The 14,162-nt window shown below is 44.8% G+C and overlaps 1 protein-coding gene across 1 annotated transcript in view; it reads right to left on the bottom strand.

The window, feature by feature from the left end:
• Positions 1–504: 504 nt before the first annotated feature.
• Positions 505–14,162, bottom strand: part of HSPE1 (heat shock protein family E (Hsp10) member 1) — a 127,627-nt gene continuing 113,969 nt past the window's right edge. Inside the window, exons 3-4 of the mRNA XM_077275642.1 lie at positions 752–841; positions 505–651 (exon numbers count right to left, since the gene is read on the bottom strand). Of these exons, the coding sequence (XP_077131757.1) occupies positions 601–651; positions 752–841 (141 nt within the window). The 3' untranslated portion in view covers positions 505–600. The remainder of the gene's footprint in view (positions 652–751; positions 842–14,162) is intronic.

The raw sequence follows: 14,162 nt of genomic DNA, 5'->3' as shown, positions 1-14,162 counted from the left end.
TTTGGCATGGTTTGTTTCAAGGAAATTCTTCTTGAAACAATGTTTCCTTTCAAACGCATGCGCATAAAAAACACGAACGCATGCAAACGTTGCGTTTTTTTATCCGTCGTGCGCAAGTTATTGCGGGAAAAAAACAAAACAATTCAGCATTATCATGTGTTTGTAGAAGAGACGCTGCGGACTCAACCGCAAATGTGAACCTAGCCTAACATCACAGCCAAACCAAAAAGAGAAAAAAACAGTTACAGCCATCACATAAGGGGACATGTAAAACATTTAACTATAAAAAGGGAAACTTCCAAGTTTATATAGCTCCCCACCCCTGATGTTTAAACAGCATGGGCCTGCCTTGCTCCTCACAGCTATCATGTGGGCACAGGAGCTAACACGTACGAGTATTTTTATTTGCGGGAATGCACTTCAAAATAGGACGTACTGGTACATCCAATGTTGGTAAGGGGTTTAAAGAACAGATGAAAATTACTGATGAAATAGTGAAGCGTACAAAGTGAAAAATACGTTCATTTTATTGTAGCAAATACATTATATTACATACATAATTTTCACTAGCTTCTGGAATGGAGAATGTGAAAAAAGTGGTTATGACAAATATTTTCCTAAAATGTCACCATCTCTGAATAGGTAGTATTCCTGTAAAAAAGAAAAAAAAAGTTCAGATCTTAGCATCTTACTTATAAATTGAGAGCATAAAAAAAAAAAAAAAAACAAGCATCAAAACAGATGTATATACCTTATCATCAAGCAATACTTTGGTTCCTCCATATTCAGGAAGAAGAACTGTTTCACCAACATTTACATTAACAGGTTGTATCTCTCCGTTCTATAGAAAAAAAGAAAAGTCACTACAAAAATTGAGATAATTAAAAAAAACAAAACTCAAGCACAAGTCAGTTGTTCAACATGCACACACACATATTACGCCCTGACGTGCAGAGGAGCTTATCATCCGATTTTATATATTTGCGCATATTTATAGGCTCCATAATCCATCTGAACAAGCACTAAACAAACACTCAAGAGAAAGAACTTATGAATCTCAATTTAACCCCTTTCTGCCATCTAACATAATTAGTGATGAGCGAGTATACTCATTGCTCGAGATTTCCCGTGCATGCTCGGGGGGGGGGGGTCTACGAGTATTTGTAAGTGCTCGGAGATTTAGATTTGTTGACGCAGCTGCATGATTTACAGCTGCTAGCCAGCATAAGTACATGTGGGGTTGCCTGGTTGCTAGGGAATCCCCACATGTAATCAAGCTGGCTAACAGATGTAAATCATTCTGCTGCAGTGATGAAAACTAGATCTCCGAGCACTAAAATATACTCAGAGGACACCCGAGCGTGCTCGGGAAATCTCGAGTAACGAGTATACTCGCTCATCACTAATAATAATCTGTCCCAGTGCCGTGGGCCTATTTGATCAGGGACAGATTATTAAGTCATCGCCAGCACATACAGGCGATTGCTGGCAGGTGTCAGTCAACTGACAGCTGACATCCAGCATTAAGTGCCAGGAGCAGTCTCACGCTGCTCCTGCACTTTAACCCCCTAAATGCTGCAATCAAACGCATTCACAGCATTCGTGAGCTGGCAGAGGGATGACGACCCCCTCTACCTTTGGATCGGTGACCCAGCAGCGTGACGCGGGATCCCAATCGTTGCCACGGTGACCCCAAGTCGTCATGAAGACATCCGGGACACCAGAGCTAGGAAAGTTGCTGATCCTGCACACTGCATGAACAGCACCTTTCTCGTGTCAGTGCAGAGCAGACCGTTTCTACAGCACAGGGATGCTGCTTAATCCCCATGTTGTACAAGCAATCAGCCTGCAAAAAAACAAACAAAAAACCAAAAAAACATTAAAATTGAAAAAAAAAAAAAAAAAAAAAAATACCAGAAGATATTGTACCTATAAATATTTAAAAAAAAAATTATTAAAACAATAGAAGCACACATACTTGGTATCGCCATGTCCAGAACGACCCAACCTATAAAACTGTACCACTAGTTAACCCCTTTAGTGATCATAACAAAAAAATTCAATAAAAAGCAAGGCAACTAAAAAAAAGCTTCATCAACAAGTTCAATAAAATGTGATCCAAAAGACTGAAATAAACATGGTATGGCTGAAAATGTAAAAAACCTCACGCCATATAGTTCCATCAGCACAAATGAAAAAAAAAAAAAAAAAGATAAATGAGGTATTGCTGTAATAATACTGACCCGAAGAACAAAACTGCCTTAATCAATTTTACCACATGTGGAATGACCGGAAAACCAAAATGGCTCCTTGCCCACCAAAAGAAATTCAGAAAATTCTCCACTTCGAAATCTAAAACCTCCCCTCCCTTCTGAGCCGCACAGTATCGAAACCACATATTGTATCCACATTGGGCATTTTTGAAGCCATGAAAGCCCACCACCTAATTTACAGGTTCGTGTCTCCAGAAGCATGGGCTGGGCATAACGTACTGGTGACTGTAACGGCAATTTTCACTCTGCAACAGTGCTGCTTGTTTCTGGAAAATTCCCATGGAGTCAAAATAGTAACTACACCTGTAGATAAATTTCCCAAGAAGTATAATTTCAAGAAAGGGGTCTCTTGAGGAAAGGGGTTTGGGTGGGATTCAGCTCTTCTACCAATTAGGGGCTCTGCATATGAAATACACAAACTGTTCTAGGAAAATCTGCGCTCCAGGAGGCAAATAGTGCTCCATTCCTCCCTAGTCTCTCCGTATGGCTAAGTAATACTGTATAGCCACATATGGGGGCATTGCCACATTCAGTTTAAATTGTGGGACAAATTTTGGTGCCATTTTTACCCATTTGTGTGAAAAAGTAAAATCTGGGGCTAAAATCTTTGTTTACTGGTAAAAATGTAATTATTTCTTCATCGCTCAATGGTATAAAATTCAATGAGGCACATGGTGTCAATATGATCACTGCACCACTCTAGTGGTTCTAGTAATTCTAGTAATCTAGAGATGAATTAATTGGGGAGTATAGATTGTAAAATGTGGGCGGGATCATCATTATTTTGCTTTAATTATTGTATTACTTTGAATGTTACTTATGAATTGTATATGAACTGTTGAATTGTAAAGCGCTGCAGAATATGTTGGCGCTATATAAAGATAACAACATTTTATTCATAAATAATATGTTCACATATAGGGGATTTCTGTTCTGGCACCTCAGGGGATCGGCCAATGTGACCTAGTTACATAGTTATTAAGGTTTAAGGAAGACTTTAAGTCCATCTAGTTCAACCCATAGCCTAACCTAACATGCCCTAACATGTTGATCCAGAGGAAGGCAAAAAAACCCCATGTGGCAAAGAGTAAGCTCCACCTTGGGGAAAAAAAATTCCTTCCCGACTCCACATACGGCAATCAGACTAGTTCCCTGGATCAACGCCCTATCAAGGAATCTAGTGTATGTACCCTGTAACATTATACTTTTCCAGAAAGGTATCCAGTCCCCTCTTAAATTTAAGTAATGAATCACTCATTACAACATCATACGGCAGAGAGTTCCAGTGTCTCACTGCTCTTACAGTAAAGAATCTGCGTCTGTTATTATGCTTAAACCTTCTTTCCTCCAGATGTAGAGGATGCCCCCTTGTCCCTGGTCTATGATTAAAAAGATCATCAGAAAGGTCTTTGTACTGTCCCCTCATATATTTATACATTAACATAAGATCACCCCTTAGCCTTCGTTTTTCCAAACTAAATAGCCCCAAGTGTAATAACCTATCTTGGTATTGCAGACCCCCCAGTCCTCTAATAACCTTGGTCGCTCTTCTCTGCACCCGCTCCAGTTCAGCTATGTCTTTCTTATACACCGGAGACCAGAACTGTGCACAGTATTCTAAGTGTGGTCGAACTAGTGACTTGTATAAAGGTAAAATTATGGCATCCTTAAACCATTCCAGCAAAACCTGAACTCCAATATGGCGCCTTTTCCCTTCTGAGCTTTGCATTGTGCCTCAAAAGTAGTATCCCCCCACATATGGGGTATCTGCGTACTCAGGAGAAATTGCATGCACGCCTCCTGATGCCACATGGGTACGCCCATTCCCAGCGTGCCTCCCGCACTGTCACCGGTGCGCGCCCCCAGAAGCCGGGCTCACTATGGAGCAGCGGTCAGGGGGCAGAGCGGCATTGTGGCCACAGAAGTGCCGCTTGGCCCATGACTGTGTCACCCCACGACCGAGGCCCCACAGGACCCGTGGACGGCGATTCCACCACCTGAAGGCCGGCATACAAGCGCTCTTGCCTGTTCAATCAAAGCCGGGACAGGCATGGGTGAGTAGATGGATAAACCTTCAACCCGCCCAGGGTTTCAGCACGAGGGTCTCTGTCAGGACAGGAAACCCAATTGAAGCGAGGGGGGAGAGGTACCGCCTTTTATATTTCAGTAGGTTTCCTGTCCTGGCCGGGCGGATCACTCTCAGGTGTGCCGTCATGGGTGAACGGAAAATGCAAAATAACATTTTTGCGAGAATTATTTTCACGGCTCAACATTATAAACTTCTGTGAGGCACCTGGGGGTTCAAGGTGCTCACCATGCATCTACATACATTCCTTGAGGGGTTTAGTTTCGAAAATGCAAAAATGTCACATTACTTTTTTTTTTTTTTCCAGTCAAGATGGGGTGCAGAGTGTACATTAATGAGAAAAAAAAGCCGGATTACTTACCGGTAATGCTCTTTTAAGGAGTCCACGACAGCACCCACATGAGAGGGATCCGCCCATAGGAACAGGAAACCTACAGAAATAAAAGGGGTGGTCCTCCTCTCCTCCTCAGTTGTTTTTCAGAGTACGAGAGGAACCGTAGGTGTTAGTTTAAACACTTATTCACAATTTTTATATATAATCTTATTTATAAATGTCCATTCGTGAGTAAACAATTATTCTATTCATAATGTATCTTATTACGGAGGGTAGTGAGTGGGTGCTGTCGTGGACTGATTAAAAGAGCATTACCGGTAAGTAATCCGGCTTTTAACTCTTCGCCACGACAGCACCCACATGAGAGATTTGCAGAAAACAGTCACCTGGTTGGGATCACCGTGCTGAGGACAGCTCTACCAAAAGCCAAGTCAGATGATGAAGATCAATGGGGATGTTTGCTTTCTCCGCCCAAGAGGATGCCATAGCCCGAGCAGAATGTGTCTTCACTCCTTCTGGAGGATTCTCGTCTTTTGCTGAGTAAGCTAGACAGATGGCATCCCTGATCCATCGGGACAAGTTAGCCTTTGTAACCCCATGACCTTTTTTGAGGCCCTGAAAAGAAATAAACAGAGCCCTTCCCCAGGAACGGGTTCTGTCTATGTAACTCAAGACTGCTCTCCTTACATGCAACATATGAAGCTTCTCTTCCTCCGGACCTGACGGATTGTCATGAAATGAAGGAAGGAAATCTCCTGTGATCAATGATAACTTGTTGCCACTTTAGGGAGATACACCAAGGTTACTTACCGGTAGCCGGTTTTTCCGGAGCCCATGACAGCACACCTGAGAGAGGGATCCGCCCAGTCAGGACAGGAAACCTACTGAAATAAAAGGGCGGTACATCTCCCTCGCTTCAGTTGGTTTTCAGAGCATGAGAGGCCCCCTTGGTTAGTACATGGTAATCCATCACCACATCATAATTATAACAAAATACACTCAGCTAAAAAGTGCGCACCAAAGGGTGAAAAAAAGAAGGGAGGGAATATACAGGTGCTGTCATGGGCTCCGGAAAAACCGGCTACCGGTAAGCAACCTTGGTGTTTTCCCGTCTCCCATGACAGCACACCTGAGAGATTTTTGGAGAAAGAACCACCTTAGGGAGGGACAACCGCTTGTAGCACCCTTCTACCAAAGGTAAGGTCAGACGAGGAGGATAGATCTAGCCGGTAGTGTCTAAAGAAGGTAGACGGAGAGGACCAGGTAGCGGCCTTACAAATTTGATCTATCGATACCTCTGCTTTTTCAGCCCAGGAAGTAGCCACGGCCCTGGTGGAGTGAGCCTTGATGCCATCAGGGATCGGAACGCCACATGCAGCATAGGATAAGCTAATGGCCTCCCTAATCCACCTGGCAATAGTACCTTTGGACACCCCATGACCTTTCCTGCCACCCTGGAAAGCTACAAATAGAGACTGATCTTTCCTCCACCGACTGGTTAAGGATATGTACTGTAACATAGACCTTCTTACATCAAGAGTGTGAAACCTCTCCTCACCTGGATTTTTTGGATTAACACAAAATGAGGGTAATACAATCTCCTGACTCTTATGAAATTTAAGAACTACCTTAGGTAGATAAGCCAGATCTGGTCTTAGAACACCCTGTCGTCATATATCTGAGTGTATGGAGGACAAATGGACAGGGCTTGCAAGTCACTCACCCTACGTGCAGATGTCAAAGATACTAATAGTACCGTTTTTAGAGTGAGAAATTTTATCGATAATTCTTGCCAAGGCTCAAAAGGACTCTTAGTTAGAGCATCTAAAACCAGATTTAAATCCCAGGGAGGAATTCTCTGAATTACTACAGGTCTAGACCTACTACATGATTTAATGAAATGGGCAACCCACTTATTGGAGGCTAAATTACAATGATATAAAGCTCCTAATGCTGACACTTGAACCTTAAGTGTATTGTTAGCCAATCCTAGCTGTAAGCCTGCTTGCAGAAACTCTAAAATAGCACCCACAGGAGCCTCATCCGACAAAGGTTGTCCTAAAAACTCTAGAAACCTCTTTCATGTCCTACCATAAATTCTCGATGTAATCGGCTTTCTACTTTTCATCAGGGTGGAGACTAGCCCTGGCGAGAATCCCTGTCGGCTCAGTAATGCCCTCTCAAATTCCAGGCTGCTAGATGGAAGCCCTTCACTTGAGAGTGGCATACTGGACCCTGGGTAAGCAGGTCCGGGACCTCTGGTAGGATCCATGGATCGGTTACCGACATTTGTCTTAGGAGAGAAAACCATGGTCTTTTCGGCCAAAATGGAGCAATCAGTATCACTCTTGCCTGCTCCATCCTGATCTTCCTCACTACAACCGGAATAAATGATATCGGTGGAAACACGTAAGCGAGGCTGAACCTCCACGGTATTCGGAGGGCATCCACTGCAACCGGGTTCCCCCTCGGGTCTAACGAGCAGAACCTCTCCACCTTCCTGTTGTGAAGCGTGGAAAACAAGTCTATAACCGGTTCGCCCCAGGCCTGCACTATTTGTTGGAATACCCTGGAATTCAGCAACCATTCTCCCTGTCTTAGCTTTTTGCGACTTAAGTAGTCCGCCTTTGTGTTTTCGACCCCCTTTATGTGCAGAGCTGTGAGGGACAGTAGGTGAGATTCTGCCAACTGAAGAAGCGCCGATGTTGCCCTCATGAGTGAAAGGGACCTCGTCCCCCCCTGATGATTGATATAGGCTACCACTGCGTAATTGTCGGACATAACTCTGGAATGACGACCCTGAAGGATTGGAAGGAAATGTCTTACTGCTTTCTACAGCCCATAACTCTCTTATATTGGATGTTTGATATTTTTCTGTATGGGACCAGGACCCCTATATGGAAAGGGTCCCTAGATGTGCACCCCATCCTGTACCACTCGCGTCCGTTGTGATCACGTCTTCTACCGGAGTTAGCCACTGAACCCCTGAGCTTAAGTGATCCCTCACTGACCACCAGACTAGGGAATCTGACGCATAACGAGAGACGAACTTTTCCCTCCAAATGCCCTTCTAACAACCTTTGTGTTGACAGGACCTCCCACTGCAATTGCCTCAGGTGGAACTGTGCCCATTTTACAGCGGGAATACAGGATGTTAGTGACCCTAGCAGAGACATCGCCTTTCTTAGCGTCATCACAGGCTGATGTATCGCCAGTTCCACAAGACATTGTATTTTGGATATTTTGCTCTCCGACAGGAGACAGTTGACGCGTGGAGTCCAGAACCAACCCCAGGAAGGACTGAACTTTCTCTGGTGTTAATCTCGACTTGGCGACATTTATCTCCCAACCTAATACTGCTAGGGTCGTAGTCACTTCTTCTATTTGTGCAAGACAGTGATCTGTTGTGAATTTGGATTCTGGGCTCCCCCGGTGGCCGCTTGTGGAATTGGACTTGTCATCCTCTTTCCTGTTTCACCTGGTTCCATCAGTAGTGGGTGTCGCTATTTAAGCTCATTTCTCTGGTGGTTTCTTGCCGGTCAACAATGTTATCTGATGCCTCTCAGTGCTTGTTCCTGCTTCTAGACAACTACTAGATAAGTTGGACTTTTGTCCATGTTTTGTTTTGCCTATTTGTTCCAGTTCACAGCTGAAGTTTTGTTACTGTGTCTGGAAAGCTCTCGTTGATCAGGGATTGCTACTCTGGCGTTATGAGTTAATGCCAGAGTTTAAGGTAATCTCTGGATGGTGTTTTGTTAGTGTTTTTCTGCTGACCATGAAAGTATACTATCTGTCTTCTGCTATCTAGTAAGCGGACCTCAAATTTGCTAAGACTATTTTCCTGCTGCGTTTGTTGTTTCATCTGAACTCACCGTCATTATATGTGGGGGGCTACTGTCTTCTTTGGAATATTTCTCTAGAGGTGAGCCAGGTCTTATATTTCCCTCTGCTAGCTATTTAGGTCTTAGGCCAGAGCTGGGCATCTAGCGATAAATAGGAAATGCTACCTGGCTATTTCTAGTTGCGCGGCAGGCTTAGTTCATGGTCAGTATAGTTCCATCTTCCGAGAGCTTGTCCCTCTATAGGCTTGCTATGATCTCTGCCTGCAGAGATCATGACAGTTTGACCGGCCAATAAAGTGTTAAAGACCCAGGTTGAGAAAGGAGAGTTATAAGAAGTCTGCTGGAATTTTTTTTTTTTTTTTTTTTTTTTTCCTCCAGTCTGCCTTGCTGCAGTCTTTTTTCTCTCTCTCCTCCTAATCTCTGTATGCTCTGTGTGCACCTGACAATAATGGATCTCCAGAGTGTAACTGCGGGTTTGAATAATCTCATCACGAAAGTACAAAATTTACAAGATTTTGTGGTACATGCTCCGGTATCTGAGCCGAGAATTCCTTTGCCGGAGTTCTTCACAGGGAATAGAGCTAGCTTCCAGAATTTCCGAAATAATTGTAAGCTTTATTTGTCCCTGAAGTCTCGTTCAGCTGGAGACCCTGCTCAGCAGGTTAGGATTGTGATTTCCTTGCTCAGGGGTGACCCTCAAGATTGGGCCTTCTCATTGCCAGCAGGGGATCCTGCGTTACGCGATGTGGATGCGTTTTTTCTGGCCTTGGGCTTGCTTTATGAGGAACCTCATTTGGAACTTCAGGCAGAAAAAACTTTGATGGCACTATCTCAGGGGCAAGACGAAGCTGAAGTTTTCTGCCAAAAATTCCGTAAATGGTCTGTGCTTACTCAGTGGAATGAGTGCGCCTTGGCGGCAACTTTCAGAGAAGGTCTCTCTGATGCCGTTAAGGATGTTATGGTGGGGTTCCCTTTGCCTGCAGGTCTGAATGAGTCCATGACAATGGCTATTCAGATTGATAGGCGTCTGCGGGAGCGCAAACCGGTGCACCATCTGGCGGTGTCTATGGAAAAGACGCCAGAAAGTATGCAGTGTGATAGAATTCTGTCCAGGAGCGAGCGACAGAATTTTAGACGGAAGAATGGATTGTGTTTCTATTGTGGGGATTCTACTCATGTTATATCAGCATGCTCTAGGCGTACAAAGAAGCTTGATAAGTCTGTTTCCATTGGCACCATTCAGTCTAAGTTTATTTTGTCTGTAACCCTGATTTGCTCTTTGTCATCCATTGCCACGGACGCCTATGTTGACTCTGGCGCCGCTCTGAGTCTTATGGATTGGTCCTTTGCCAATCGTTGTGGTTTTGATTTAGAGCCTTTGGAGACTCTTATTCCTCTGAAGGGGATTGACTCCACCCCATTGGCTAATAATAAACCACAATACTGGACACAAGTAACCATGCGTATCAATCCGGATCACCAGGAGATTATTCGTTTCCTGGTGCTGTATAATTTACATGACGATTTGGTACTGGGATTGCCATGGTTGCAGTCTCACAACCCAGTCTTGGACTGGAGAGCAATGTCTGTGTTGAGCTGGGGATGTAAGGGTATTCATGGGGACGTACCTTTGGTTTCTATTTCGTCGTCCATTCCCTCTGAAGTCCCTGAGTTCCTCTCTGATTATCAAGACGTCTTTGACGAACCCAAGCTTGGGTCGTTACCTCCGCACCGTGAGTGCGATTGTGCCATAGATTTGATACCGGGTTGTAAATATCCAAAGGGTCGTTTGTTTAATTTGTCTGTGCCGGAACATGCTGCTATGCGGGAATATATAAAGGAGTCTTTGGAAAAGGGACATATTCGTCCATCTTCTTCTCCCTTGGGAGCTGGGTTTTTCTTTGTCTCAAAAAAAGACGGCTCTTTGAGACCATGTATTGATTATCGGCTTCTGAATAAGATCACTGTTAAGTATCAATACCCATTGCCATTGCTTACTGATTTGTTTGCTCGTATAGAGGGTGCTAAGTGGTTCTCGAAAATTGATCTTCGTGGGGCGTATAATTTGGTGCGGATCAGGCAGGGGGATGAGTGGAAGACCGCATTTAATACGCCCGAGGGCCACTTTGAGTATTTGGTCATGCCTTTTGGTCTTTCTAATGCCCCTTCAGTTTTCCAGTCTTTTATGCATGATATTTTCCGCGATTTTCTGGATAAATTTATGATAATATATCTGGATGATATTCTGATTTTTTCTGATGACTGGGACTCTCATGTCCAGCAGGTCAGGAGAGTTTTTCAGGTTCTGCGGTCTAATTCTTTATGTGTGAAGGGGTCTAAGTGCGTTTTTGGGGTCCAGAAAATTTCCTTTTTGGGGTATATTTTTTCTCCCTCTTCCATTGAGATGGATCCCGTCAAGGTGCAAGCTATTTGTGACTGGACTCAGCCCTCCTCTCTTAAGGGTCTTCAGAGATTTTTGGGCTTTGCCAACTTTTACCGCCGATTTATTGCTGGTTTTTCGGATGTCGTTAAACCACTGACTGATTTGACCAGACAAGGCGCTGATGTTGCTAATTGGTCCCCTCATGCTGTAGAGGCCTTTCAGGAGCTTAAGCGCCGTTTTGCCTCTGCCCCTGTGTTGCGTCAGCCTGATGTGAATCTGCCTTTTCAGGTTGAGGTTGACGCTTCGGAGATCGGAGCTGGGGCAGTGTTGTCACAGAAAGGTTCCGACTGCTCCGTCATTAGGCCTTGTGCCTTCTTTTCTCGCAAATTTTCGCCCGCAGAGCGGAATTATGATGTTGGGAATCGGGAGCTTTTGGCCATGAAGTGGGCGTTTGAGGAGTGGCGCCATTGGCTCGAGGGGGCTAGGCATCAGGTGGTGGTATTGACTGACCACAAAAATTTGATTTATCTTGAGACTGCCAGACGCCTGAATCCTAGACAGGCGCGCTGGTCTTTATTTTTTTTCTCGCTTTAATTTTGTGGTGTCATACCTACCGGGTTCTAAGAATGTTAAGGCAGATGCCCTTTCTAGGAGTTTTGACCCGGACTCTCCTGGTAATTCTGAACCCACAGGTATCCTTAGGGAGGGAGTAATTTTGTCGGCCGTTTCTCCTGATCTGCGGCGGTCCTTGCAAGAGTTTCAGGCGGATAGACCGGATCGTTGTCCGCCTGATAGACTGTTTGTTCCGGATGATTGGACCATCAGAGTCATCTCTGAGGTACATTCTTCTGCATTGGCAGGTCATCCCGGAATTTTTGGTACCAGGGATTTGGTGGCAAGATCCTTCTGGTGGCCTTCCCTGTCACGAGATGTGCGAGTCTTTGTGCAGTCATGTGACGTTTGTGCTCGGGCCAAGTCTTGTAGTTCTCGGGCTAGCGGACTGCTGTTGCCCTTGCCTATTCCTAAGAGGCCTTGGACACACATCTCGATGGATTTTATTTCAGATCTGCCTGTTTCCCAGAAGATGTCTGTCATCTGGGTGGTCTGTGACCGTTTCTCTAAAATGGTCCATTTGGTTCCTCTGCCCAAGTTGCCTTCTTCTTCTGAGTTGGTTCCTCTGTTTTTTCAGAATGTTGTCCGATTGCACGGTATTCCTGAGAATATTGTTTCTGACAGAGGTACCCAATTTGTGTCTAGATTTTGGCGGGCATTCTGTGCTAGGATGGGCATAGATTTGTCTTTTTCGTCTGCTTTTCACCCTCAGACTAATGGCCAGACCGAGCGGACTAATCAGACCCTTGAGACATATCTGAGGTGTTTTGTCTCTGCTGACCAGGATGATTGGGTTGCTTTTTTGCCATTGGCAGAGTTCGCCCTCAATAATCGGGCCAGTTCTTCCACCTTGGTGTCCCCGTTTTTCTGTAATTCGGGGTTTCACCCTCGATTTTCCTCCGGTCAGGTGGAGTCCTCGGATTGTCCTGGAGTGGATGCGGTGGTGGAGAGATTGCATCACATCTGGGGGCAGGTTATGGACAATTTGAAGTTGTCCCAGGAGAAGACTCAGCGTTTTGCCAACCGTCATCGTCGTGTTGGTTCTCGGCTTTGTGTTGGAGATTTAGTGTGGTTGTCTTCTCGTTTTGTCCCTATGAGGGTCTCTTCTCCTAAGTTTAAACCTCGGTTCATCGGCCCTTATAGAATATTGGAGATTCTTAATCCTGTTTCTTTCCGTTTGGACCTCCCTGCGTCCTTTTCCATTCATAACGTTTTTCATCGGTCGTTATTGCGCAGGTATGAGGTACCTGTTGTACCTTCAGTTGAGCCTCCTGCTCCGGTGTTGGTTGAGGGTGAGTTGGAGTACGTTGTGGAGAAAATTTTGGACTCTCGTGTTTCCAGACGGAAACTCCAGTATCTGGTCAACTGGAAGGGTTACGGCCAGGAGGATAATTCTTGGGTCAATGCATCTGATGTTCATGCTTCTGATCTTGTTCGTGCCTTCCATAGGGCTCATCCTGGTCGCCCTGGTGGATCTGGTGAGGGTTCGGTGCCCCCTCCTTGAGGGGGGGGTACTGTTGTGAATTTGGATTCTGGGCTCCCCCGGTGGCCGCTTGTGGAATTGGACTTGTCATCCTCTTTCCTGTTTCACCTGGTTCCATCAGTAGTGGGTGTCGCTATTTAAGCTCATTTCTCTGGTGGTTTCTTGCCGGTCAACAATGTTATCTGATGCCTCTCAGTGCTTGTTCCTGCTTCTAGACAACTACTAGATAAGTTGGACTTTTGTCCATGTTTTGTTTTGCCTATTTGTTCCAGTTCACAGCTGAAGTTTTGTTACTGTGTCTGGAAAGCTCTCGTTGATCAGGGATTGCTACTCTGGCGTTATGAGTTAATGCCAGAGTTTAAGGTAATCTCTGGATGGTGTTTTGTTAGTGTTTTTCTGCTGACCATGAAAGTATACTATCTGTCTTCTGCTATCTAGTAAGCGGACCTCAAATTTGCTAAGACTATTTTCCTGCTGCGTTTGTTGTTTCATCTGAACTCACCGTCATTATATGTGGGGGGCTACTGTCTTCTTTGGAATATTTCTCTAGAGGTGAGCCAGGTCTTATATTTCCCTCTGCTAGCTATTTAGGTCTTAGGCCAGAGCTGGGCATCTAGCGATAAATAGGAAATGCTACCTGGCTATTTCTAGTTGCGCGGCAGGCTTAGTTCATGGTCAGTATAGTTCCATCTTCCGAGAGCTTGTCCCTCTATAGGCTTGCTATGATCTCTGCCTGCAGAGATCATGACAGTGATCTATTGACCTTCCTATTACCAGGAAGTCGTCTAGGTACGGAACAATGACTATGTCCCGGGAACAAAGGAAGGACATGACTTCCGACATTAATTTTGTAAATATTCTTGGTGCTATTGATAGACCAAATGGAAGGGCAGCATACTGGTAGTGTTTGAGTTGTCCTTGGACAATCACTGCTACTCTCAGAAACCTTTGATAGTCCCGATGAGTGGGACATGGTAGTAAGCGTCTTTTAAGTCTATAGCTGCCATGAAGCAGTCCGGGAACAGTATCTTTATTGCTGAGCCTACCGACTCCATCTTGAAGGAGTAATTTTTTATTGACCGGTTGAGTTTTTTTAAGTTGACAATAGTCCTTAGTGAGCCATCTGGCTTTCGTATTAAGAAGAGAGGG

This window comes from Ranitomeya variabilis, chromosome 7 (assembly GCF_051348905.1).
Source record: "Ranitomeya variabilis isolate aRanVar5 chromosome 7, aRanVar5.hap1, whole genome shotgun sequence".
NCBI classification, from domain to species: Eukaryota; Metazoa; Chordata; class Amphibia; order Anura; family Dendrobatidae; genus Ranitomeya; species Ranitomeya variabilis.
The sequence above is the reverse complement of the archived record's forward strand: the minus strand, read 5'-3'. Positions and strand labels throughout refer to the sequence as shown.